The sequence below is a fragment of the Phalacrocorax aristotelis genome, chromosome 12 (genome assembly GCF_949628215.1).
Source record: "Phalacrocorax aristotelis chromosome 12, bGulAri2.1, whole genome shotgun sequence".
Lineage (NCBI taxonomy): Eukaryota > Metazoa > Chordata > Aves > Suliformes > Phalacrocoracidae > Phalacrocorax > Phalacrocorax aristotelis.
Genome location: NC_134287.1, coordinates 16,754,545 through 16,782,203, shown reverse-complemented (window position 1 = coordinate 16,782,203; position 27,659 = coordinate 16,754,545). Strand labels below are relative to the sequence as shown.

The window sequence follows — 27,659 nt, the reverse complement described above, 5'->3', positions numbered from 1 at the left end:
CGCTCCCCCGGGCCGTTGCCCCCCAGCGCGCCTCGGCCGGCCTCGCCGTGCGGCGCGGCGCGGCGCGGGACCCCGGCCGGCGCCTCCACGGCGCTGAGGAGAGGCCGCCCGGCAGCGCCGTCTCGCCTTGCCCCGCCGCGGGTAGATGGCCGGGGCCTGGCCGGCGTCGGGCCGCGCCGCATGGTGGAGGCGAGGCTCGGGCGTCCCGCGGAGAGAGGGCCCGGCCCGGCTCCGCCTCCCGCTCCCTGGCGGGGCCCCCGGCCGCCCGCGGGCGGAGGCGGGGGGTGGAGGGACGGCGGGGGGGACCTGCGCTGGCCGGGGCAGGGCGGCCCGGGCCCCGCGGCAGCTCGGCATGCGGCTCTGCCCCGCCGGAGCCACGGCGGGGCGGAAGGGGCCCTGCGCTGGCCGGGGGCTGGGGCCCGGTGTGTCCAGCCCGCATCTCACACCCGCTCCGGGGTGATCTCAGACTGGCCTGATCCTGGGCCCCGTTCTTCCATGTGGAGTCCTGTCCTTCTTGTTGTTCTGGAGAGAATGCAAATGGCCAAATTTCTTCAGTGTGGCACAGGCTGATGCGTACGTTTGCTCCTGGAACAGGAACCAAGGAGGACTGCACTGTAGCTGTCTCTCGCTGAACTGCCACATATAAAGCCAGAGTGGTTATGTTTATCAGCTGTCTCCTCTCAGGCTAAATATGTGGCTTCGACACTTCTTTTTTTATAGTATCCTATTTTAAGCACTTAGCAAGACCATTTAGACCCTTCATTATCACAGGGCTGATTGCCAGATGACACTTAAAGACACCCAAAAATTATGGATGATGTGTGGGTCGTGAAATGACAGCTGAAGAGGCTGCGTAGTCTGGGGACTATGTGTAATTCGAGTACTTGGTATTGTACAGGAAAATGTTAAATAAAGTACTGCACGTTCTCAAGATTTCTAGTTGAAAACTCATTGTAAAAATCATTTCCACAAAGATAAAAGACAAAATGATGAGAAAAAAAAATGAGCTTCAATCACCTTCCAAAGATTAAGTTGTATTTTAGCAGTCCTTTTACTGGAAAAGGTGCACATGCCATAGTACATAAACTTTTTAATTAAAACTTCAGAATTCATGGGAAGAATATGTCGCACTTGGTGAGTGAGTCACATTGCTGGAATTCTGACCTTAAACTGTTTAAATGTGACATTTTATTGTTGCTTTCCTTGTATTGAAGAGCAGCTTTAAATTCACATCTCTTGCACTACTGCAAGTTTACTAAATTCTAAGGAACTGAAGGAGTAGAGTTGGACTGAAGGGAGTGTTCTCTAGACAAACACTAGCAATCCTGAGTCTCAGTAGAGTGAATGGCAAACATGAGAAGCAGTGTCAAGTCTTGCAGGCTGCAGGGGCTCAATCTCACCTTGTCCAAGGTGAGATTCTCACCAAGTTGTACCTAATGCAGGTGGTATGTCACAGGAAGCAGTTTAATGTTAAACGGACATTTCAGGTTGGAACATCCAGTGCAGTTTCCAGAGCTTCAGTGTTTGCATTTTATACGTAAGGCTTAAGTGAGCATTTAGGAGCACTTTATGCTCAGGTTCTTAGTGGCCCCAACATACAAAAAAGATATTGGAAAATAAGAAGAGATTGAATGATTACAAGTATGTATAGATATGTAAGAAAAGCTGGTGTTCCTTATAGGTGATAAATGTAGGTCAAAGCCAGCCCTTAGCTGTTGTTAATATCTGGCATTGCTTTGTAGTCAGGGGTGTAATGCAACTTTCAGGAATGTTTTCCTGTTGCAGGTATTAGGTTTTCTCTCTGTTAGAGGTACTGGATAACACATGACGTCTTTGTCACCTTCTGTAACGATGTATGTTTTCTCAGATCAAAAACTTAGCTTAATTGGAGATTTTGGGTTGGCAGTAAATGAGTTGTCAGTATGTATCAGGTAGTTCATGTTTTCTCAGAGCTTCAGTTGCTGTTTAGGATACCTCTTAATATTTTAAGTGGTATAACAGAAAAAAAAATAGAAAAAAAGCAATTCTGACAGCACTTCGGGGGTAAGGCTTTATATTTTGTCTGTTACAAATCTTTGTTTCCATAACTCCATAAATGAGTTTCTACTGCAAGGCATGGTGTTGCGTGCTGTAGTTGACTCTTCAGGTTCACTTTGTGTGTGCTTTTACTACAGTGTCTGTTAAATTAACCTTAATTATTTGACTTACTGGTAAGAACTTGCTTAGTCAGAGTTAATTAATACTTTCAAACAATATGAATAAATTTTGTGCTTTGTCCAGTTGGTTATCGACCTCTGAGAGTTGTGGTTGGAATGGCCTGGCATTGTTGCAAGATTAAACTTGCCTCTTGAGTTTATTTTCATAAATAAAAAATTGTAAAGCCGAGAGCAGTAATCGCCTCAAAAGCAGCACTCAGATAGAATAACAGTGTAAATTATGGGATGGAGGATAGCTTTATTAAAATTCCCTCTGTGAGTAAAACAAATACAGCTGAATACTGTGACATTGTAACCTTAATTATCTTTAAATGTTAGAGTACGTTTTTTCTATAAAGTAACTTGCTCATCTTACATGAGCTCACTATTTACATAAACTAAGACCCGAATACTTGTTGCGGTCCTTAAATTAAAACAACCCTTTTGCTTTCAAAATATATCTTTTATCCACATTTAACTTAGATCCTAAACATTCTAAAACTTAGAAGCTTTGTCTGATGTCCGAGCATCTTGAGGCAGGTCCCTACTTTAATCTGTTCTGCCATTATTTCGTCAGGAATGTAGTGATTTCCGAAGTACTTAATGGAAAGTATTGACTCCACCCCTCATCCTTTAAGAATACACACACTTCCTTTTAGCTGTCCTTGACTTCTGTCTCTCAAACCTGTTTGCTTCCCATCCTCAATGTTTTGCCTTGCTTTTCTGCAGTTAAGATTGCCTTTAGTGTAGGGCCAGTGTGTATGCTGGTAGCTGGCAGTGCTGCTTTGGTATTTGCTCCTGGATGGTTTGCTGTATTTTGTACTGAGCAGAACGTGTGGTATATCATAGATGGGAGTTGCAGTGATGCTGAGAGATCCTGTTAGTAACAGCAGCTGTCTAGGGAATGAATAAACAGGACACTGCTTTCAGCAGCAAGGCTGGTTTAAAAAATGCCTGGCCCTACAATTGGACTGTAGCAGCTTTTAGTCTCAGCATTCTGTAAACTGAATCTCTAGACTGCTCTGAGTTAAAAAAAAATCCAAACAACTTCTGTGACTGAAGTTTCTTTCTTTCTTTCTTGGCTTGAGGGCAGGACTTTTTCTTGAGTCACATTCACTAGATGGTTTGCATCTTGCTGAATGACATTGGTAGGTGCTGTACTACAAGCCTTGTGGTGTGTATTCGTTGTCCTTCTTGATGAAATAAGTTTTAAAACTGGATGTGTATATTTTATTAATATGTATGAAGCTTCCAGTTGTGCCTGGATGGACAGAGAGACATATCTGCCGTCCTGAAATTATCATGTTAATGGAGAGGCCTGCGTTCGTTTGCGAGTTATGTCACTGAAAGACTGGCACTGCATCTGCATCTGCCAGCATTCCTGATAGGGCCAGCTAAATCAAACCGTCAGTGAACGTTGGTTAGAGTTGATTAAATTTTAAAAGTTTACAGTCTTAAGCATAAAAACATGTATCTTTTCCATTGCAAGTCTTTTGCTAATTGGATTTTACTTCCAGAATTCCTTGAGGTTGGCAAAAAGCAGCCTGCCCTTGATGTTCTCTATGATGTTATGAAAAGTAAAAAACACCGAACATGGCAGAAAATCCACGAGCCGATTATGCTGAAGTACCTGGAACTCTGCGTGGATCTCCGCAAGAGTCATCTGGCAAAAGAAGGACTATACCAGTACAAGAACATTTGCCAGCAGGTATGGCTTTTGGTACTTTTTTTTAATTATTATTTGTAGTAAGCATGGTGTGTGTCAGCTGATATGATCTAAAAGTAACTGATTGGTCTGAAGTTAGAATTAATCTGCCTTTTAGATGTTTCTAGTTTTGTAGCATTTACATTTTAAATATTTGCTGCCTGTTGTGGGTGGAAACATCTTCCCATTTTCTGCCTTTGATGTAGGTGAACATCAAATCTTTGGAAGACGTTGTTCGAGCCTATTTAAAATTAGCTGAAGAAAAAACAGAAGCAGCTAAGGAAGAATCCCAGCAGATGGTACTGGACATAGAAGACTTAGATAACATTCAAACTCCAGAAAGGTAGGTGGCCAATCTTTAAAACGTAGCGCTTCATGGCAATGTATCCTTATTTTCATGAAGGATATTGGCAATTCAGAGAACCAAGATAAAAAGATGATGAATTTGAAATTGAATACTAGTGGTGTTCTAGAGGTTCTGGTAGGGGAAAAAAATAGGAACGGTATTTTGCATTGAACAAAATTCTAAGCCCAAGTAGAGAAAAGTAAGGGAAGTAAGTAGTAAAGAATAGAAAACATAGAGTAGGAGCAGTTTTGGGAGTCAGGTCACTGCTTTCCAGGGCCTGAACTCTTGGAGAGTTTATTATTAAAAGCTGCTCATGATCAGTTGATGTACAAATACTATTAATTATATTAGGCCAATTTAATTTCCATATGTGATAACCTCCAGTATTTCTGACCACATTGTGCACGTACAAACAAAAGGTAATGTTACTTTTTACTTGCTTGGGTAGCTAATACAAGAAAGGCATAAAAAGTAAATTCAGAGTGTTATTAATAATTGGATGGATAATGAGAATGTAGGAGTGATGGAAAAAGGTTCAGTAAATATATCTGCTTTAGGTTGTGGATAGACCTTCGCTTAGACCTCGCTTAAGGAAGTAGTGCCAGGTTAGGATGAAACCACTCTCCAGCTCTGCGAGAAGTCACAGTTCTGTTGTCAGAACGGTTTGTGGGAGAACATCCTGACCTGCATCAGGCAAAGTGTGGTTAGCTCCGATTGCATATTTATGTTCTTCAGATGAATCTATTGATGCAGGGAATGCTCATATTAACTCTGATAGTACTGCCATGTATGTGGTGACATCTATGGAAGAGGGGTGACAAGGTGGGTGTAAAGAAATGTTTTAAACCATTCCAGCTGAGTTTAAAAGAGGCCATCTGTCCATATCCTTTAAAAAAAATAAAAAAAGTGTAGGGAATAAATTAAAATTACCATGAGGCAAAACAAATTAAAACTTGGAAAAGATATTAAAAGAAATAACTAAAGGATCTTCGGTCATAATTGGAGAGTTCTAGGAAAATGGTGGTAAAATTCTGAGGAGGTGGTTGAGGTTAGCCATGCTAGGTGTGGTCTGAAGATTGAAGCAATACTTTGCTACGGATTTTCGTAAGAATATTGATTCTGGAGTAAAAGAAAGAGATAGGTTTTTAGAGCATGGAAATTACCCTGTCTGAGGTGAATGGGTCTCTTTTCATGTTGGGTGAAATGTAATTTCTACCCTAGAGTTCTAAAAATATCAGCAGATCTTTTGGGTACTGCAGCTCTGCAGATACCCATCTGAGCAGACAGTGTGTTTTCTCATCATCCATATGTAGGACTGAGTAGTGGTCTGAAGAGTTGCTGATGTGTTGTTTTCTTGATTATAATACATTCAGATCTTTAGTAGGAGTTTTGAAGGAAGTCAGTAGTACACGGAGCTAAAAATAAGATAAAATTCAGCAATGGCTTGCCAAAGGGCAGGTGGCATCTGACTGTGTTATAATTTATTTGGTAATTTCATTTTTTAGACTCAAGAAATGCCAGAGATCTAACCTGGGGAAAAGTAAAGCTGTTGATACCATACCAGAAGGGACGTTTGCGGTTGAATTGGAAGGGGACTTAGACATTGCCCAGTGAGGAACTGATGACATGTAATGATGAAAGTAGATATGAAGCAAGAGTGAAGTTGGTGGGAACTCTTTCAATTAAGATCTTGGCACAGAAACTAAAAAAGTTGAAGTCGTATTTACTGATGATAGAAAATAGGAAGAAATTACCGAAGTAGATGACATTTTGTCTTGTGTAGGCGACTGCGAGGGATAGAATTATAGTAGTCAAATAAAACTTGAAGACGTGGAGTGGAAGGCTGTGGATTTACATGTTAACAGCAAGGCTCTCTGGTAGAAGTTGAGAACTCATTGGTTGCAAAACCCAAAAAGGTTACAGACCTGTCTTCATTAGCTGTTCCAGGATGGCAGTGCTGTTCATATTATCTTGAAATAGTGCAGTGCTTGAAGTAGTCTTTGTTACAGAGGAATCCCACTAAGAGTTAGATATTGAAGATTGGCTGATCGCTCTTTTCCTTCTCTCTTACATAACTGAGCACTAGAAAACACGTCTTTTCAGTCACACTTCTTTATCTGAACAATCACAGTTTCTTTAGTGTTTTTTAAGTCCTGTTTTCTAGACTTCTCATGCTTTTTTGTGGGATTTGTTGCTTGATCCATTGGAGAAGACACTAGCGAAATGTCATTGTTAATACTCTTTATAGTACCGGTGCTCAAGGAAGTAAATTAGAACTGGAAGCAGTATAGAAGAAGAGAGTTACAGGAGTTGAGAATTTATGTTAGGAGCATAGTTCAAAAAGGACTTAAAAAATGAAGGCTTAGGGGAAGATGATTCTTTATAAGTTTGTCACGCTGGGCAGGTTTTTCAGCAGAAAGGGATCATGAGGGCCATAGCACTGAATTTGTTTCAGTGTCTCGGGAATCTTTTCCAATCTTGTATTTCTGTGAATGAGGGAGTGCAGATATGGCCCCTAAGTGCAAGATTATCATATCTTACTTCTGACATCTTTAACCATCTTTTTATATTTTTCATGTCAGAATTGTTAAGGATTTGATATTTTATTCTAGTTTTCAACGTCTGCAGATAGTAAGGACAAATTGCTTCTGTGTCATATGTCAACAAGAAGTGATCTCTCTCTGGCACATTGCTGGTGATTAAAAAGGAAGTTTCAGCAAGTAGGAAAGTATCTGAGTAGACAGTGATATTTGAATCTAACAGGTACAGTGCACAGCTCCCTGGTAAAAGAGGGAAGGTGAAAATCCTGGAATTAGTTTTCTTTGGTTTGCTCATGTGAAGGATATGAAAGCTCCTGACATCTCTTACCTCTGGAGCTTGTACATGCAGGGGCCAAAGTTTGAAACTTAACAGCAAGACAAGTTATCTACAGTCCTTAAAGGAAAAGGGAGGAGTGTTAGGGACTAATTTGAAAATAACCAATACTGTTCAGCAGCAATTAGCTATCCAGGCTTGTTCAGTCTCATCTTAGACCTTGATAAGAAAAATCGGTGAGAACTGTGGGGAATAAAACACCTTTTTTTTTTTTACCTTACCTCCCCACCCCCACCCCCCATAGTGTTCTTTTGAGTGCTGTAAGTGGAGAAGACACTCAGGATCGTACTGACCGACTGCTTTTGACACCCTGGGTTAAATTTCTATGGGAATCTTATAGACAATGTTTAGATCTTCTCCGAAATAATTCTCGAGTGGAACGCCTGTACCATGATATCGCACAGCAAGGTAAGTCAAAAAGATGGAAACTCAAAGTATAATGAAATCTAGGACTTCCATATTGCATCCTGTAAAACTAGAAAATTAAAGGTTATTTCTGTTTGGATATTGCTTCAGAGTTGGAAATGTATTAATCTCTTAAGCATATGTATGTACACACATAGTGTTCTTAAAATTACAGAGGTTCCGTAAAATTACTGAGGTTTTTGGGCACTGATCTTTTTTGTAACAGAACCTGCAAGGAGAAAGTTATTTTTTTCCTGGACATACTGAGAATATGAGAATTACTGGTGCTGTGTCTGTATTTTTTCTAACTTACCGATCAAAATTAGTCATGTTTTCACTTTGCTACCCAGAATGGCAAATGTGTCTGCCATTAACATATTCTATGCTAACGTATTCAGCTAACTTCAAAAACTAGTGTACACAAAGAGTACTGTAAAATTATGATGCACTATCAGTTTTGACACAGATATAACTTAGCAAAATATTATGTGGAGCATAGTAGGAAAAAGTCTAGTCTGATTCATTCTGGCATTATTCTGCAAAAATTGAATTTATAAGAATGAATACTTAGATGTTAATCTTTTCTTAAGGGTGAGAGATGAGCTGAAAAATGTTTTCCTTTGTATGTATAACTTAGGGCTCTGTATTTTTGAAAAAAGAGTCTGTTAGGTTTTTAACTCTGGATCCAAATTGTGCAAGTACATTAGGAAAGATGACCATAAGGTGAGTTCTGGGTGCTGTAGTGTATTTAAGTCTCTGTGCAACAGTGTTGAGACTTCTTTTTTTGCCTGTTTCTGGTAGAGATACTTCAGAATTTTCAGAATGACAGTGGCAAAGCAAAAACAGATTTTTGAGAGGAACTATGGGATCAAAGACAATTTTTCTTCCGTGCCATTTCCAGTCATTTGAAAGCTTCATTTAACTTTACCATATTTAGAGGACTTGAGAATTTTTTCCCACGTTTTACAAAGCCAAAACCTGAATTCTTGCCCTTCACAGAATTCTATTTACACTTAGTTTAAAATAAAAGCTAGAATCACTGCTTAAATGAGAACACTTTTAGAGAGAGTCAAAGTACTCTCTTTACTCTTTAAGCTTAATCATGTAGAAGCGTCTTAATTTTTTGAGGTCAAGATGGAAGTGCTCTGCATTGTCACGCATTATGCGTGACAGATTACATTTTGTTTGATATGTCTTTGGACTGTAAATGAAAATTCTTTAAACATACTGATTTACATATTTGAATCCCATTTAGAACTACTATGAAGTCACCATTAGTGACCATTCTTAATTTATATTGTTCATTTTCGCAGCTTTTAAGTTCTGCCTGCAGTACACACGTAAAGCTGAGTTCCGTAAACTCTGTGATAACCTACGAATGCATTTGGGGCAGATCCAGCGTCACCACAACCAAAGCACAGCAATCAACCTCAACAATCCTGACAGTCAGTCAATGCACTTGGAGACCAGGCTTGTGCAGCTTGACAGTGCTATTAGCATGGAGCTGTGGCAGGTATGCAGCAGGGTTCCTGTAACCACGCTGTAGTCTACAGCCTTTCCATAATCTGTTCCACGCAGATCATGTTTCATGGTATATACTCCAAGGTAAAGACAGGATAATAGCGAAAGAATAAAGTTTTGATATCTAGAATGTGGTGCTACATGCATATTGAGTACTTAAGTCTGATGTTTCTGGGATTGCTGGTTTCTCCTAGCATTTCAAACCAAGCTTCTGCTGGTAGTAGTTAATGGTAAAGTGGCTGAAGTTGTTTTGAGTTGCAAAAATGAGAAGTTGGTGATGGCACCTTCATCTCTGCCATCTTGCATTCTCATGAACTAGATCACTGGGAAGTCTGGGAAGTGGTTGGTAAATGTTAAAGCCTGCTGTTATTCAAAGCAAATTGTTCAGAGGTGCTTTGCTTTTCCAAGCTTTCTAATGTTAAATTCCTTAAAAAGCTAAGGTTGTAATTTTTTGCTTTTGTGAATTTGGAGAATGTTCTCTGTTGTGTTGCTCCCTTTTTAAGTGTGTAAGTAATTACATGTAAGGCATTTCCAAGATTACATGTATTTTTAGGGAAACTACACCCATTTTTTAATCACAAAAACTATTTTTATGAAAAATGGTAAAACCTGTAAGTAGTAGAATTGGTATAATAGTTAAATAGTGGAGTTATTCTGTAGGTGGGGTTTTTTTTCCCCCCTTGGTTTGTGGCTTGAAAGAAACCAGTTTTTAAAAAATCACACAAACTAATAATTAACTACCAGATTCTGAGCAGATGGTTTATGGATTTGCAGTGTGTCCAAGTAATTTCTTTATTAGGAAAGAAGTATTTTGTTTCATGTAGCTGGCGAAACTGAAGATCACAGTTTTCAGTGGTATTAAATATATTAAGGTCTTATAACCTTTATTGAATGTATATTTTCCCTTTTTTGGGTGTTGCAAAAAACGTTCTAAAAGGTAGTGGTTTTGGTTTTTTTTAGGAAGCTTTCAAAGCAGTGGAGGATATTCATGGGCTATTTGCACTGTCTAAGAAACCTCCCAAACCACAACTGATGGCAAATTACTATCACAAAGTTTCAACTGTCTTCTGGAAATCAGGAAATGCTCTTTTTCATGCATCCACACTTCACCGACTTTATCACTTATCAAGAGAAATGCGAAAGAATCTCACACAAGAGGAGATGCAGAGGTGGGGAAAGATATTTAATGTGATCTTAGATTCTATTTTTAACCCTATAGGTTCAAAAATAAACTAAATTGTACCCTAAAAGAAGCAGATGGCATGTATGGCTATGGGCAGCTCTGCTTTAAGTGGCCAGTACTAACTTCCTCAAAAGAAACCTAGAGCAAGAAGGATATGTTACAAAGCTACAGGGTAAATAATATAAGCATCAGGACCACCTTAGTTAAACTTCCTTCTCTGCTGACTGGGAAGCTAAGCAATTTAATAAGTATCTTTGTTTTGCCTCCATTTTCTCTTCTGAGTTGTGGTATTTATTTCACAAGATTTCATTATAACTGGTGTAAACTTTTCCTTAATGTATAAAAGTTGATATTGGCAAGGCTTTTGAGGCATGTGGAATCATTGACTGCATTAACCTCTGAAGTTCATGTACAGGCCTTTATAGAATCAGAACCTGGTGGGAATAAATACTCCATGGAAATTCTTATATTCCTTCTCATCTGAGGCTAAGATCAGGATTTAAATATTTAATGTCATTTGTAGTGTTAATCAAAAGGTACATCTGGCTTGCACAGTAAATTTTAAAAATCAATGCAATCAAAATAACATATGGATTTGCAGCTAAAGTAAGTTTTTTAAAGGTGCTGCTTTCTGCTGTTTTCATTATTTTATAGTATTTTGGTATTTACAGAGGTGACTTATTTCTTTATCATTTCCTTGTATATATATGTATGTATATACACACATATGTAAGTAATGAAAAGCTGTTATCAAAACCTTTCCCCTGGTTACTGAAGAACACTGCATTCTGTACTCCTGTTGCGCAGTTGACGTCTTCTCTGGTTTTGCTGGTATTTTTACACAGTTGGTCATCATGAATGCTACTCATTCCTACTCTTGAATTGGCATGTATACGAAAAGGAATTAGTGTTCTCTTGCAGTTCATCTTTTGTGGTTATACTTTGCCAACAGGATGTCTACTCGAGTCCTTTTGGCCACTCTGTCAATTCCTATAACTCCTGAGAGAACTGATATTGCTCGCCTTCTGGATATGGATGGCATCATTGTTGAAAAACAGCGACGTCTGGCAACCCTGTTGGGTCTTCAGGCCCCACCTACACGTGGCAGTCTCATTAATGATATGGTAGGTAGTGATGAGCAGCTTTTAAACAGTGAGTCCTCTTTTTGGACTGTTTTCCTTCTAGAGCGCTGTGCTTAATTATGGGACAGCAGTGTAAAAGTTAAAACAGCTATATGGTTAATTGTATGACTTACGGTGTAGTGTTAAAACTGCAGATCCACAAGAAGGACTGCTTGGAAATGGCAGCAATAATGGGAGGCCTGAATGCTTGTGTGCACTGAAAAGTCAGATTCAATATAGTCCTTCATGTCAGCAAAGGAACAAATGTCATTTTGAAACTCCGAGTGGTCTGAAAGGGTTGTAAGCTAGAACTGTGGGTTTTTCCCCTGCTCTAAGGTGTGTAATTAACTGAACCAATTGCTTATTTTTCTGTTTTAAATGTATTTTGGATAAGCACAGGTCAGATATCAAATAGCAGACCATTAGGACCTAAGTGATTATGAAAATTTGAAGAGAGGCTGGATTTGTCTGTCTTCAGACCTTCCCAGATATTCATAAAAAAATTAGGCATTCAATCACAGTTAGGTATTTTCAGAGGTTGTTTGAATTTCTTGCAGTCATTTGCATGCATGCCTAAAACTTACATTCAAGGTTCATTTTACAATTTGCATTAATTCTTCTGCTGGTACCTCTACAGTTTGCCTTAAAAACAAAATTTAAAGCTTCAGAAGTTTACTCATGAACTGAGATGTGTGGTTTCAGTGTGGATGTGGGTCTACATCTGTGTAGTAGGACTTGGGTCTTAGAAATGGCTAATAAGTTGAGGGTGGTACTCTAGTCTAAATATTTATCTTACTCGTGTACTTCTCAATTCTTAAATACAGTTAAGTGGTGTAGTGTAGAGTTATTGTCACTGCAATTAAGAATGCTCTAACGAAAAAGTCGCCTATATTAAAAGGTACATGCAGTGCCTATCTAACTTCTTGAATATAAAATTCTTAAAGCATAACTATTTGTTAATATTGTATTTATTTTAAGATCTTTGGATTTTTTTGTTGACCGTAGGTGAGGTTCAACGTAGTGCAATATGTTGTCCCGGAAGTGAAAGAACTTTACAATTGGCTTGAAGTAGACTTTCACCCGCTCAAGTTATGTAGCCGTGTCAGCAAGGTGAGTTTTGTAGCTCCTTGTGTATAGTAACTGGTCTTGACTTAGTCTGTTATTTGAATATTGATTTGTGGTAAATACCAACTAGCTTTTTCTGTTGCCAGAATTTTCAATGGTAGGCTTTATTTGGTCAAATTCCATTACAATGACATGTATGTACACCGGCTTATTGGAACAGAATGAAAATTCATTCAGGTCTCTGGGGTGCTATTCAGAGGGCCCCTATAAAGGTGCAGAGATCTGGGAACATATCAGAAGGTCTCATTAGTGGAGACGATCCTCAGTTAAATTTCATTTAAAGATGCAGAAATGAGAAAACTTTGCGCACCCACACGTGCATATGCATGCAAGTGGGTTTTGTGGGAAGTGGAAAAATATACCAATGACTGTTTTTACTATTAAAATGTAGAGTTTTGGGAAGTAAAATAATGTGAGAGCTGTTAATTAGGTAAATGCAGATTCTGCAATTGATGAAGCACATCATGCTCTTTTTCTTTGATAGTGGGAACAAAGATATTTGAGGTGCTAAAAAGAACTTGAAGGTAAATTAGCAGTGTGGTATCTGTTGCCAGGACTGTCGGTCGCCTTCATACAAAAAATGTTAGCTATCCGTTAAAAAACGAAAGTGTTCTGATCAAAAGAGACACTTCAGTAAAACAATATAGTATCTGGACAGAAGCGCTGTTGTTTCATGAGCTGTAAACCGGAAGTATCTAAGAACTTTATTTAATGTTGAAGTTTTTAAGGGTTGATGCAGATAAAGTAACTTTTCAGAATTTTAATAGGCTCTGAACTGGGTGAAAGATCAAGCTGAAAAGGAACCTGAGCTGCAGCTGTATGTTCCTCACCTGCAAAACAATACCATTCTTCGCCTTCTGCAGCAGGTATGAGTAAAGAAAATGTATGTTCGTAAGTATACATAAGTTAGATAATGCTTTGGAGGAACATTAAGTTGGAAACTTCCATGCTGAGGTAATTTTTTTCTATTAAAAAGATGACCTCTATGATTTTTGAAATAGTCTTCCAGTATATAACCTGTATCTTCAGGTTTCTACATCATTTAGGTACATGCTTAATAGTGGTTGCATACAGTGGCATAACCTCTTGCCTAGATTTTCTTCATTACGGATCTGTAATATCTTATTTAAGGTAATTTGTAATTTTAGAACTTTTTTTGGGGGGTAAGGTCTGGGTGCAATATTTTTTTCAGGATTATTTGTATCTAGGTGTTTTTTAAAGAATGCACATTTCATTGACCTGCTTTCGTTACAAGTGACGAGCAGTGTTATTTCTGATGTGCTAAAGCAATAGTTGAAGGCTAATTAGCAGCATAGCTGTGTGTAGTTACTGCTGCCAGTCTCCTTCATACAAAGAAGCCATTCAGGAATGGCATTTAATCTTAGCTTAAGTTTGAATACAGTACAGAAATAAAATCCTGAAAGAGTATTTGTAATTGTATTAATATGTATACATTAGTGTATTGACAATTTAGTAAGTTAGCTTTAGATCCCACACAACAACTTCTGTTTCTGATCTCTTTTAAATGAGGAAAAATACCTACGGTTTCTGTTCACATACAGGTGGCCCAGATTTACCAAAGCATTGAATTTTCTCGTCTGGCTAGCCTCGTTCCTTTTGTTGATGCTTTCCAGCTGGAACGTAGTATCGTTGATGCAGCCAGACATTGTGACTTACAAGTAAGTGCTGTAAAAAGACTTCTGTGAAATGGTATATGGATTCCTGTGTATTACACTGGGTGAAAACTAACTGGTTGACATTGAACCCAAGGAAGAAAATGGATTCTGATAGATGAGACAAACTAGAGTAAACAATGCATGTGACTATATCTTGAGAACTGACTGTTGTTTGCATTCTGGTGTGTATTTTTGATTTAGGTCAACAGCCATTTATGTAAGTCCAGTAGAAGTAAAAGTTGAAATAAAATTTGCTGAAACTTGCCCTGTGAGCCCCATTCATTTTAGTCCAGAATATCCTGAAGCAAGTCTAACAAGCAGGGATGTGAATTTCTGACTATGCTGAATTAGTTGTGCAAGACTGAAGAGTTAGCAGTCGCTGATGTTGCGTTTTGACTAACCAAGTGACTGAAGTAAAACACCAATGTCTGAGCTGTGCGCCGATGCCTGAGATGTTTCAGCTGCTGTTGAAGATTGCGTTTTTGGTAAAGTTTTCGGTATTGAATGAATGACAGCCTGTAATGAAATGTTTAAGCTGGTGATGAGATACAAGTAGTTTTTAGTTAAGATCACTCAGTAATAATCCATTTAGGTTTTTAGTTGAGGCTGCTTAGTAATTATCCACTGAGGTTTTTAGATAAAGCTGAGTTAATGCATTTAGGTTAACACACAACTAGCTTGTATTTTAGATGTGTTGAAATTGTCTGCATTGAAGTCAGGATTCTTGTTTCATGTATTACTAATGTGGAGGGAGAGGCAAGAAAGATTTGTCTTGCAGTGCTCATTTCATAGAATGCCTTAAAGTTCAGCCTCTTCCAGTGATTTTTTTAATAAACCATAGAAATGAAACAAAATGTTATTCACAGTGCTATTTTTCTTTTGCTAAGTTGGCATTTCTCTTAGTCTGGTATAACTAAAACTTCTCCTTTTTAAAAGTAATTTCTGCTTAGAGCTTTTGTTGACTCATATTTGTCATGGGCAGAGCAACAGAGAAATTACTTAGAAGTAATGAATAATACAAGCTTATTTATTTATTTTATTGCAAAGGTTCGCCTTGATCATACCACCCGGACACTGAGTTTTGGCTCGGATTTGAATTACAGTACTAGAGAAGATGCTCCACTAGGCCCTCAACTACAAAGCATGCCTTCTGAGCAAATTAGAAATCAATTGACTGCAATGTCCTCAGCTCTGGCTAAGGCTCTTGCAGTCATTAAGCCTCCTCACTTACTGGTAAGTAATTTTAAGCCTTCTGAAATTGTTGACAAACACACACAATGTTGTGTGACGTTTATTTGTTGCCCTTATGCAGCCTTTTGTTAGTTTTTTTGCTTGCCTGATCAACTGCTGGTTCCAGTAATTGATTTTCAGTGCAGTGGTAATCAGTATTCTTACTGCTGTCCCCTCCCTTCAGAACAAATAATTGATCCTTGAGGCGTTAATACGTACAAATGTAGTGTAGCATTAATGTATTTATTCATGACAAAATATCTTTCTGCATCTGTTAAATACTCACCTGTTCCAATCTAAATTTTCTGGTTTAGCAAAACAGGCTTGTTTTGACGTTGAGAGATCATACTTGAATATTACACCAAGGAGTTACTCGGTTTACCTTTTTTTGGCATAGGAAAGGCACCGAGCTATCTAATGATTACTTTAACATGACATTGCAAGGATTTGAGTAGGTAGCAATTGGTGCTTTTGTACATTTGTTTATTTTCAGAAGTGTGTTGCGCTGTTTTTCAGATCATTGTAGCAATCTCTGGTATAATTTGACAGCAGTGATGGGCTACATTTATATATTTGTGGATTAAGTAGAAACATAAGCTAATAACTCTACACTTTATACCAAAGCTTATATTTTAATGAATGTGTTTTCTCAGGTTAGATTGACCTTTTAGTTGCTTTTTTTTTCAGCCTGGTGGTAGTCAGCTTTTTGTGCTTGTAAAGAATAGGTCATTCTTAAATGCACTCAACTAGTTAGTGTTTGGTCGTAACTAAAATCATACCAAAATGTACACAAGAGGCCTGAGTTTAAATTTCCGGTCTTGCAGAGACCAGGTGTAGGGTATACTGAATAATAACCCTACCTATAGATGGGCCTACAGACCTAGGATTTGTTTAAAATTTTGCATGCCTTTTTGAAAATCCAAGAGCTTGCTTTCTTTATTCTTCCTGGAGAAACTGCTGTTGTGAAGAACCTGGAATGTAACTTCATAGTGGAATCTAAAAACATGAACAAAAGGTCCCACAGCTCAAGAACTGACCTGTCCTTGTCACTCTGTCCTCCTCACTGGGGCTGTTGGCTTCAAGGTTGGACTCACCAATGAGCTCACATTTCAGGTTCTCCAGAGCCCTTTGGAGCAAGGTGTAAATCACTCTCGGATTTCCAGCATGCTTTGGTTGTGGCTGCTAAAGCTTCACTTCTCTTAAAAGAGCAGTGGTAATTTTTTCTTTTGCTTTATGTTTATGAAAGATTTAATAGCAAGCATGTAAAATAATTTTTCTGTATGAAAAAAGGCTGATAGAAAGATGTCCATGTTAGATGCTTTATCCGGGTTGAAATACTAAGTAATACTCTTAAAACATAAACACACAAAGTAGGACTGTGTCATGACACCTAATGCTAGCTTACTTATGCTACCTTGAACATATATTAGATAAAAATATTTCCATGCAGATTTTCCCCTAAAAAGGTTTTATTTGTGATTGGTATTAGACAGATGGATTGTTGGTTTGAAAGAAAAAAATGTTTTAGCTGTATATTCACAGATGGAAATAACAAGTAGTCTTACATTTGACATAATAATACTATTAGCTGAATAAGACATAAATGCTAGTAATTATGCTTGTAAAATTGGGAGTGCAGTATCAAGGTTAATATCCATCTGCGTGGTTAGAACAAGCTGATATCCTTTTTTCCTTTGCTATTCAGATAAAAAAATTTCACTTTTTTCAGGTGCTTAAAAACTTAATTTCTGTCAAATTTGTTATAATTCACAAAACCATTAAATCTATCTAAAGATTTTCAATTTTGTTTCTGGCACCTCCATTTATCTTAAAATGCTTACAGATCTGCAACAAAGTATGAGTGTTTCAGTGTTTTTGTTGAATGCCCTAGAAGTGACGGATTACTAAAAATACCTCTGAGCTAGCTCACATTTCAAGAGCAGCATGACTTGAGGGAGTGCAGCGAGCTAACTGGGCTGCAGTGTTTTGCTGCTTGCTGGACTGATTAAAATGGGCAGCTCCCTGAGCTGGCACAATTATACCTCTTCCATGTGTACAACGGGAATCTCTGCTGCAGAGAACTGTATAGGTACTCTGGAGGAGAATGGCAGGGGAGTGAGAAGGCTGCTTGAAGAATAGTCTATGTGCTAGTGTCTAGGAGTCTAGTGCTTTTTATAATTTAATTAAAATGGTTTCATATACAATGTTTATACCTAAATTGTTGACTCATCAGGGTTTTTTTTAATCATCTCACAGATAATGCTTTGTGTCAGTTAGGATATTTTTCTCTTATGTTAGAGTGTTTGGGAAAAAAAACCCAAACTTTGGGAACAAGGGAGCTTTGATTAAATACAGTACACGTGGTAGTATACTTGCTAATGTATACAGAGCCAAATAAGATTGAGCCCCCCACACCCCTTCCTGTTAGAGTCTTAAATATCACTAACATACAGGTGTGCAATATTTTTTGGACAGAAAAAATTGTGAAAATATCATACCTAAGGTGTGTTGCAGAATATTGTCTGATACAGACAACTTCCTCCATTTGCATGTGATTCTAGTCGCTTGATACGACCTCATAATGGCACTTGGATGAGTGATTAGATTTGCCATTACAGATGTATTTCCATGCAGTTGGCAAGTTTGGAGAGCAAAACTAACCTTGAGTTTTCTTTGAGAAGCATTTGCTATGCTTTCTGTCTTTTTAAAGAGATGCTACTTATATCATTGTCTTATCCTTAATTTAAATTCAGCAGGAGAAGGAAGAACAACATCAGCTGGCAGTCACTGCCTTCTTAAAAAATTCAAGGAAGGAGCATCAGCGTATTCTTGCACGTCGTCAAACTATCGAGGAGAGAAAAGAGCGCCTTGAAAGTTTAAACATTCAGCGTGAAAAAGAAGAACTGGAACAACGTGAAGCTGAATTACAAAAAGTCCGGAAAGCTGAAGAAGAAAGACTGCGCCAGGAGGCAAAGGAAAGAGAGAAGGAGCGTATCCTGCAGGAGCATGAACAAATCAAAAAGAAGACTGTTCGTGAGCGCTTGGAGCAGATTAAGAAGACTGAACTGGGAGCCAAAGCATTTAAAGATATTGATATTGAGGTACACCATTTATTATTGAGGTTTTGAGGGTTTTTTTAATGCTTTTGGTGCGACATTTATAGGCTGTCTGAATTTCAGTTACAGTATAGAACTAGTAAAGAACATAGTCATATCAGCTGTCTCTCTTAAAAATGAGACAGACAGTTTGACACTGAAATATTTCATTTGTTCAACCAGGTGTAAGTAAACCTTAATACTGAGTTTGGATGGGACGTTTTTTTACCTGGAAGTATTAAGTTCAGCTGTCTTTTTTCCCCTGTTGTTAAACAATACCTGAAATACAGAATAAACCTCTGGATCCCATTTTGTAGTACCTGGACTGTGTCTCAATTAAATATCAAGATACAAGTCTTTTAGACAGCTTGAAAAACAAAATACAAGTTATCCAGAAGAGAGGAAAAGAAACTGAGAACTCTTCTCAAGCAAATGCGTTTAAAAGTTAAGAGGAAAACTGCAGAGAAGCTTAAATAAATAAATAAATAAGCAAGCTACATTTATAATAGAAAAAATGTTTGCTTTATTTTGTATTGATAACTTCACTTGGTTATAGGATCTTGAAGAATTGGATCCTGATTTCATTATGGCTAAACAAGTTGAACAGCTTGAAAAAGAAAAGAAGGAGCTCCAGGAACGTCTGAAGAATCAGGAGAAAAAGGTACAAAAGCATGTCTATACAACGCTTTAGTCAGTGATTGTGAACTCCTGTGTGTGTGTGTGTATTTATATATATATACGCACACATGCATTAATATGTATATATAATATGGGTGTTGAAAATGTTATTGTATGAAACCAAAAAAAGGTAAATGTGTTAAAAACCAACTGAGTTTCTAGTGTCAGTGCACAAATCTGTTGTAAGTATTGGAGTTGATTTTAAAGAAGGACCCTTAATCTGTGTGTGAACTGAGTCTTAGTTGTAATTGGAAGGTGCTCAGGAAAGATTAAATATTCACAGAGAGTGGTGTCATTACAGAGAAAGCTAAATTTAGTTAGTTGTGTTAGTCATCAGTGAAACAAGGGAATTTCTACTGCTAGAGCCCTTCTAGATGGCAGAACAGTATCTGCCTGAAACTTGGGTGACTGTAAAAGCATGAGGAATGTGTAAATAGAAATGTATAGCCTGGGTGAGCTGAAACTCAGCCAGGACTTCCAATGGTATTCAAGAATGAAACAGAGGTTATATGATACAGTTGGCAATTCAAGCCACTTAAAACTGGCTTGATACTAGAAAGTGGCAAGTTACTTAAAAAAATTCCAGTGAGGATCTTTTATGCTGTGGGCCTGTAAGCCTGAGCAAAGTAGTAGAAAACTTAGCGGTAGAATTAGTTGTCACCTAGGTAAATATGATCTACCTGGAAAGGTTAGCACAGCTTCTTTAAAAGAATTGCAAGCCAGGTCTTCCTCTTGGAGTTCTCTTAAGCTGTCAAAACAAACATATGAGTAAGGGTGATCTGGTTGGTGTCACTAAGTTGGATTTTCCAAAAACCTGTTTACAGAGTTCTTCACCAAAGAAAACTTAGCAGCTGTGGGATAAAAGGAAGAGTCTTTGAATGATGTTCAGTTCAGATAGATAAAAAATACTTGATGTAGTGAAAGCAGGGGAAAATCCCCCAGTCTTTAGCTTTATGTGTTAAATGATGGGCTCCAAATGTAACATTCTTAGTCAGCAATGAGAACCTGGTGGTTCTGCATCTCAAGCACTGTGTGCAGTTCTAGACTGCCTGCAGTCTGGCTGTTCTGTCAGACTCTTTGTTGCAAAAAGGACGTGGTTGAACTGGAAGCTTGAGAGGAGGCCAACAAGAATTATCAAGGATGCAAATTGGCTTCTATGTAAGAAATGTCTATGTAAGTTAGTACCCCCTGTGTCTGAAAGACTTCTGGAGAAAAGATGTGGTAGCAGTCTGTAAGAGTGTACCTGTTGTAACAGCTAATGATGAACAGCAGTTGTTCTTGCACTGACTGCAAGGGATAGTGGACTAGGAAGCAACAAATGAAGCTAGGATGAGCCCTGTTCAGATCTAGTTGTAGCTAAAATGTGGGTCTTTATGCTGCGAGCTGTAGACTGGCAGGAGTTGTTTCCAAGGTGTGTTGTTGTATATGAAAAACTTCTTTCAGTTCAAAAGGACAAGATAAGAAATCCACCAATGCCTACAAAATACACTGCAAACATTATATGTGCCATATATTATGCCATACTAAATAAACTGCAACACGGGAAATCCTGGGAGCTGAAAATTGATGACGCTGAGAGAGTATTGTATCTATGCCTGCCTCTCTTCTTGCATCCTTGCCTAGGAGTGCACTTCGTTGCCAGTGGTTAGAGGCAGGTTCTTGGTTAGGTGGTCCTTTGATGTGGTCCAGCATGATTGCTCTTATGTAACAATAATATATCAGATATAACAGAGAAGCCTTCAGATATCGGGGTTTTCTTTGGGCGATGCTGAAGATTGAGTATTCCAGATTTGGCCTTTGTGTCATGACATGCTAAAGGTGCGTTATCTTTATTTAGATTGACTATTTTGAAAGAGCGAAGCGCTTAGAAGAAATTCCTTTAATAAAGACTGCATATGAAGAGCAAAGAGTGCGTGATATGGAGCTGTGGGAGCAACAGGAAGAAGAAAGGGTAAGAATTTTTTGTTCAGCTGATAAAATCCATTACAAATGAATGAAAAACAATGGGTTTGTACTATTTGGGTCTTTTTTTCCCAGCTCAATTCAAGGGAAGAAGAGAAGTTGGTATGAAGAATAAGGTGTTAACTTTGCAACTTCATTATGCTAGTGGACACCAGTTTCTTCTGGCTGGGATCTGAATGAGGAAGAGATAATTTCTTTTTCTAGTGGCTGATGTAGATTGAGTACAAATACATAGTAAGATTTTGCTTTGTAATACTTCTTACATTATCTATTTTTAGATCACCACTTTACAGTTGGAGCGTGAGAAAGCCCTTGAGCATAAGAACAGACTCTCAAGAATGTTGGAGGATAGAGACTTATTTGAAGCTAGGCTCAAAGCATCACGACGAACAGTTTATGAGGTATGTGAGATACAGTATTGTAATAAAATATTCCCCATAAGTGAGGAACTAAATTTGCGACCCACTGATTCTTCATGAAAACTAGAAACAAATTAATATCTAGGATGGCTAAGAATTACGGGGTTGTTTCCTGCTTTGACTACAAAAAACCAACCACCACTTACCCACCCCCCACCCACACCCAGAAAAAAAAAACCAAAATAAACAAACAAAAAAAACCCACAAACCAAACTTGCACCCATTCTTAGGTGTTATCGCTTACAATTTTTGACAACTTGTGGAATAGCTTATATGGAAAATAGTTATCTAAAAGAGAGTTTATTTCAATACAGCTATTAGCAAGGGATAATTGGGTAGCATATGAGCAGGAAGCTGTATCTGTACAAGTACTTGGACTTACTGTGGTGATGGAATAATACTGACAATAGTATCGAAGTCAAGAAATAGAAATAAGTGTCTATTGCTTTTTTAATAACTTTGTGTGAATCTCGGAATTATTTTGATAGTCCAAGTATTTGGTACTTCGGGTTATGTTTTATGTTTGCAAACTTTAATAAAAAATTAGACCACAATAGGAGGGAAAGAACCATGCCTTCGTTTCTCGCTCTACATTTTTAAAATGCTGAGACTGTTTGTAGCTTTGATAATTTGGCTATGTTGCAGAAAGTGCTGCTTTAAAAAAAAAAGGGGGGTCAAAAGATGTATTTTAACATGTTAAGTAACCAGATACGATTCTTTGCAACATTATGGATAATTTTAGGTAATGTACTTACTTTCCTGAAAAAGCAGATGAAGGACTAAAATTGTGCATGCTGATGGTCTGTCTTCTAAGTAGGAGTATACTCCCTTATATGAAACTTATTGCAGAAGAGATTGGAATGGCAAACAGGTAGTTGTTTTTCAGTGGAGCAAAGTTAATATGTTGCCGTTGGTTTGTATTTCTTTGAGGCCTTATTTAGCAATTTGTGTAACTGTCTAGTCCTTAAACATTACAGTTCTGGTGGTTTCATATATGTTCTTTGTATGTCAGGATAAACTCAAGCAATTCCAGGAACGGTTAGCAGAAGAGAGGCGTAATCGTTTGGAGGAACGCAAGAAACAACGCAAAGAAGAGAGACGCATTACTTATTACAGAGAGAAGGAGGAAGAGGAGCAAAGATTACGAGAAGAACAGCTGCTTAAAGGTAAAACTGAGGCCATTATTATTTTATCTTTTGCATCCTTCACCTGTTCCAGATGTGTATGCAGAGAAATTCTGGTTTCCCTGTTTCACTCTACTGGAGGAAGTCTCTTCATGTTCAGTCAGCAGTGAAGACTCTGTTCGTTGCTGTAAGATACTACACCTGTGTATTTTACCTAAAGCACCTTCTGAATGCTTACGCCTGCAGCCTAGAGATGAAGGTAAAGCTATATGGGAGGAAGGGAAAATGAAAGCAAGTGAGTGCTTCCTCCCCCCCGTTCTCCTGGACGTGAGGAGGAGATAAAAGTAAAGGATGCTAATGAAAAATTGAGTCTTTGATCTTAGTTGTTTAGTTTTGAGTTGTGGCCGCTTGTTTCTGCACATCTTGAAGAGAGTAGAAAGGGAACATCGGTGTCAGACCAAGAGCTCAAGAATTGTAAGCGACTTGCACACGTTTCTTTGTGAACTGCTTTGTCTGGTAGCCGATTTCTAGGCTTTGGAAGAGGTGATAGGCATCCTGTAAGGTAAATTTCTTACATACTTGTCACTTTGCGGAGGAAGATTTTATGTGTCAGAGTTCATAATCACGCAATATTTAAAAATCAAACCAACAAAACCCAAGCAGTCCTGAATATCAAAATGCTGACACTGCTAGCTGATTTTTTTCCTTTGACCTTTTCTGAGGAAGGGATCCTCTACCATGCTCGAGGAAACAGATTCAATTGTTAAACACGTCCTGTGAAATACTTGTTTGCCTTTTTTTGTTTGTTTGTTTTTAAGCAGTCAGAGAGGAGAGATTGTATTTTGTAATCCTTCTGTGGGTACAGCAAAGGAACAGAATTCATTTTGGTAATACGTTCTGTTTATTTTTCTAACTGCAGAGCGTGAGGAAAAGGAACGCATTGAGCGTGAGAAACGTGAGCAGGAACAGCGTGAGTACCAGGAACATGTCAAAAAGCTGGAAGAACTGGAGAAGAAAAAACGTCAAAGAGAAATGGAGATAGAAGAAAGAGAGCGTCGTCGAGAAGAAGAAAGGAGAGGTCTGGATGACCCATTTTCAAGAAAGGTAGTTAAAGACTTGCAGGTTTATTTTCTTTTTGACCGCTCCTTCTGTAGATTGTTTGGAAGAAGATGGTAGCATTGTAAAATCATAGGCTAAATTTTTTTTGTTGTTGTAGCGCAAGTGACTAATTTAATAGTTAAGTGATTGTCAGTTTCAGCTCACTATCAGGATCTGGAGTCTATAGTTTACTAATAAAGTAAAACAAAGAAACTGCTAAGATCTCCAAGCTGTTAGCTGTTCAAAAACAAAACTAATAAAGACTAAAATAAATACTGAATAAAATCTTTAGCACGAAAGAGGAAACCTGTATTGGAAGCAAGTATAGTGACTCATGCCAAAGTCAGGAATTAGGAGTAGATATGGAAGGAAAATCCCAGACTAAAACATAAAAGCATAGCTTTATATTTTGTAAGAAATATGCCATAATGTAAAAACAAGAGGGGTATGCAACTTTCCATTTACAAATATAGGTATTTGGGAAAATCGTTACCCCAACCGAACAGGAAACAAAGTGAAAGTTATTTGCAAGCGTTTAATGATTTAAAAAATGTAAATGAGTACCACAAACCTTCTATGTCTGCACTTTTTCAGAGCTTATCAGTAAGAGAACTAGTTCTAAATTTTATCCATCATAGCCATTGTCTTTGTTTAATGCATACATCATTGAGTAACACTGTGCAGATAAGTGATCCGAGCTTGTATAAATTGTTTCGATTATTTACCTGATGGACTATATCACCACTGGCGTTTTTCACAGAAGAGATACTCTTAACCAGGGACACTTGATGATATGGAAAAGCTGGCTCAGGTTCTGTGAAATATACCTGTACCACTTGAAAAATGCCATTTGTGGTTTTGGGATTCTTTCCTTGCTTGTCCATGTTTGTCAGGGTCATTTCTACAATCAGGTTGTCAAAAACATTTGAGTAGATGCCTGTGGAGTAGTGGATATGTGAGATCTTGCACAACCTGTGTGTTTCCCCATAGACTTTGACAAATAAAAACACTTTCTCAAAGAGCAGTTTAAAAACAGAGGCTGCATGAGTATGTGAAATCAGATATTTTATATGGTTTACCTAATTGCTGCTTGTGGTGGAATTAAGGAATAAACAACTGTGTTAGAAATAGTTTAAATGGTTTGTCTTTGTCCAGCAATGGGGAGAGACATTTTACCTTTAATAAGAAAAAATACTGATTATTGCTCTGCCATGGATCTAAGCAACCTGTGTGAATCACAGATACCTCACCTGTTCTGTGCATTGAGGTACGACGTTAAATTGCTGTATAAACCTGGAACAAAACGGGCTTTGCTGCAGAGAGCTTTCAGTTTATTCAGTTACGTTTTCTGATCTGATTAGAAAGTGCAAAACCAAATAATTTTTTAATTCATCCCTACTATCATTAAGCAGCAGGAAAAGTTGCTCTTGGGGAGATTCCAACTGGACACAAGAGGAGAATTTTTCACAGTGAGGACAGTCACTATTGGAATAATCTCCCCAGGGAAGTGGTTGACTTGGCCATGTTGGACACCTTCAAGAGTTGTCCGGACAGGGTGCTGGGCCATCTTGTCTAGACTGTGCTCTTCCCAGAAAGGTTGGACTAGATGATCCCTAAGGTCCCTTCCAACCTGGGGTACTGTGATCTTTTTTGTGTTAACAGGTGGTAGCTATGGCTCACTGTAGCTATTCATACCCTTGTTCATAAACTTCTTAGTGTATTTGCATGTGTCCTACCCTATTAGTAAAGCGTGTGTCACAAAGGGGACCATATTGTTTTTTAAACTCTGTCAGAAACAATAGTCAGTTAAGACCATGGTTAAGTGACTCAAACTCCTGGTAGTTCAGTATTCTTTACAGTGTAACAAGTTGAGTTTTTAATGACATAGTATGTTCTGAAAGGAGTAAATTATATGTTGAAAATCTTAAAGTATTCAGAGAGAATGTTACTAATTTCTTTTGACATACAGGAATCTCGCTGGGGTGATAGGGAATCTGAAAGCTCTTGGAGAAGAGGTGGCGAGACAGAATCTGAATGGCGACGAGCACCAGTGGAAAGGTAGGCATTGTGTTACTAAACACCAGTTGTGTTGGGCTCAACATCTGTAGGCTCCCTCTTCATTGCTACTGCTAAAGCTGCACTGAGTAATATCTCTTTACATCTCTGAAAGTTACCTTGTATTTTAAAAATTGCTTTGTAAGGATTTTGGAATGAGAAAGATGTTTTATCTTGGAACTGTGTTCAGGTAATGTTCCTGTTTTATTTAGCTTAGATGTGTGAAGGTTAGCAGACACCTTCTGCGTCTGATAAACAACTTGCTTGCTTGGTTTATTTTTTAAATTAAAAATTTCTGTCCTACTCAAACATTGGTGCCAGTTGTGTAAGTACAGAATGGGGAAGGATGATAAACAAATGTAGGGTTTGAGTTTTTCATTTAGAAAACTGACAGTAATATATAAGAACAGTAAAGTAATAATTCAGAGCCTTACACTATTCAGATCCCAGAGTGAGAGACAGAGCAGAAAAGATATGCCGTAAACTAAAAAGTTCTGAAAGACTGTATTGAACAGAGAAGGAAGGATTTATGAAGGAAGAATATTCTGAAGGTACTTTGCACTTTAGAAAAAAACGAAAAGCCTCAAAACCCACTTGTTCGTATCTATGTATTTTAGGAGTTTTGGATATGTTCACTAATAATGAAGACTGTTTCTACAGTTGTAGAAAATAAGATCTTTAACGTTTGTGTGTCCCTCTGCTCCACAACAGGATGAGCTGCACCTAAAATATTTCTGATGGTGCATGTCTAGGTCTTAACAGCCTGTGCTGATGGAGATACCACTGCTTGTTCCAGTTGGCAGTATGTTTTATTGCTTAATTAGCCTTCCAGGCAGATAGATTTTTTAATAAAAGTCTAACCTTAATTTCCAGTGCAGCAATTTAAATCCATTACAGCTTACTGTGACTCCAGTGGAAGCAAATTAATTTACTATTTCTCTCTCTAGTAATTCTTTCTAACATTGAAGAGTATGATCTTTTGATAAACAAACCAGTCTTTCAGTCTTTCCTTAAAAGCTGTGTTGCCATTATTGGTCCTGATCCGCTTTCTTGTGAATTTCAAAATCAAAAATAGGATGAAACTCCTGGGTGAAGCCTTTTACTATTAACACATTGCAGAAGTGTTTAACGCATCTATTTGTATGTTTCAGTGTGATACTTTTTCCACAACAAAATGATACAGGTGACCCATATTAATTTCTGAATCATTATAGCATAAAGTTTTTTTCTGAATAAGTGTCATTAAGAAAATAAGAAAATACAACAAATATTGTGATTGCAGGGAAAAAGAGGTTAATGTAAAAGTGCTGTGTAGGAGTTAAATTAAAAGCAAATTGGTTTAGTAGAAAAAGTGATTTTATGCTGGTACCTCTCGTTCAAGCTATAAACCTGTAACAGTGGTAGACAGCAAATTTCTGCTTTATCTGGGAAAGCTGTCTGTATGCTTTCAGCTCTTGTCACTGTGTGTAGGGTTTTTAGAGGTTACTGAAAAAATGGGTTATTTAATAGAAATGGGATTGCATTACTACGAGTGACTGCCATTCAACAATATTCTTCATATTCATGCATCCCTCTTATTAATTCAGCAGATGCTGTTTGACTCTTAATTTCAGTAAACTTTTAAAGTGGGGGTTAGGATTTCGAAGAGGGAAAGAAGGAAATATGGACACTAAAGTTGTCAAATGGGGAGAAAAAATGTAACAACAGGAATAATTCCATCTGCAAGTAATAGTTTAAAAATTAGAGTAGTAATAGATTAAAAGTAATAGTTAAAAAATAGATTTAATAATCTTAAAACCCTGAAACAGTACTAAAGTATGGATGAATTACATACTTGTTCATTTGAT

General features: G+C 38.0%; 1 protein-coding gene and 1 non-coding gene across 2 annotated transcripts in view; both read left to right on the top strand.

Annotated features, from left to right (window-relative positions):
• EIF3A (eukaryotic translation initiation factor 3 subunit A) overlaps window positions 1-27,659 on the top strand; it is a 34,286-nt gene that overhangs the window by 253 nt on the left and 6,374 nt on the right. The window contains exons 2-18 of the mRNA XM_075107281.1: window positions 3,713-3,903; window positions 4,107-4,243; window positions 7,365-7,528; window positions 8,839-9,038; window positions 10,007-10,215; window positions 11,182-11,353; window positions 12,356-12,460; window positions 13,243-13,341; window positions 14,038-14,154; window positions 15,199-15,384; window positions 18,135-18,482; window positions 19,033-19,137; window positions 20,992-21,105; window positions 21,395-21,517; window positions 22,548-22,701; window positions 23,579-23,763; window positions 25,727-25,815. Of these exons, the coding sequence (XP_074963382.1) occupies window positions 3,713-3,903; window positions 4,107-4,243; window positions 7,365-7,528; window positions 8,839-9,038; window positions 10,007-10,215; window positions 11,182-11,353; window positions 12,356-12,460; window positions 13,243-13,341; window positions 14,038-14,154; window positions 15,199-15,384; window positions 18,135-18,482; window positions 19,033-19,137; window positions 20,992-21,105; window positions 21,395-21,517; window positions 22,548-22,701; window positions 23,579-23,763; window positions 25,727-25,815 (2,698 nt within the window). The remainder of the gene's footprint in view (window positions 1-3,712; window positions 3,904-4,106; window positions 4,244-7,364; window positions 7,529-8,838; window positions 9,039-10,006; window positions 10,216-11,181; window positions 11,354-12,355; window positions 12,461-13,242; window positions 13,342-14,037; window positions 14,155-15,198; window positions 15,385-18,134; window positions 18,483-19,032; window positions 19,138-20,991; window positions 21,106-21,394; window positions 21,518-22,547; window positions 22,702-23,578; window positions 23,764-25,726; window positions 25,816-27,659) is intronic.
• Window positions 13,698-13,830, top strand: LOC142063916 (small nucleolar RNA SNORA19). Its single transcript, XR_012662928.1, has one exon. It is a non-coding gene; the product is annotated as a small nucleolar RNA SNORA19 (small nucleolar RNA).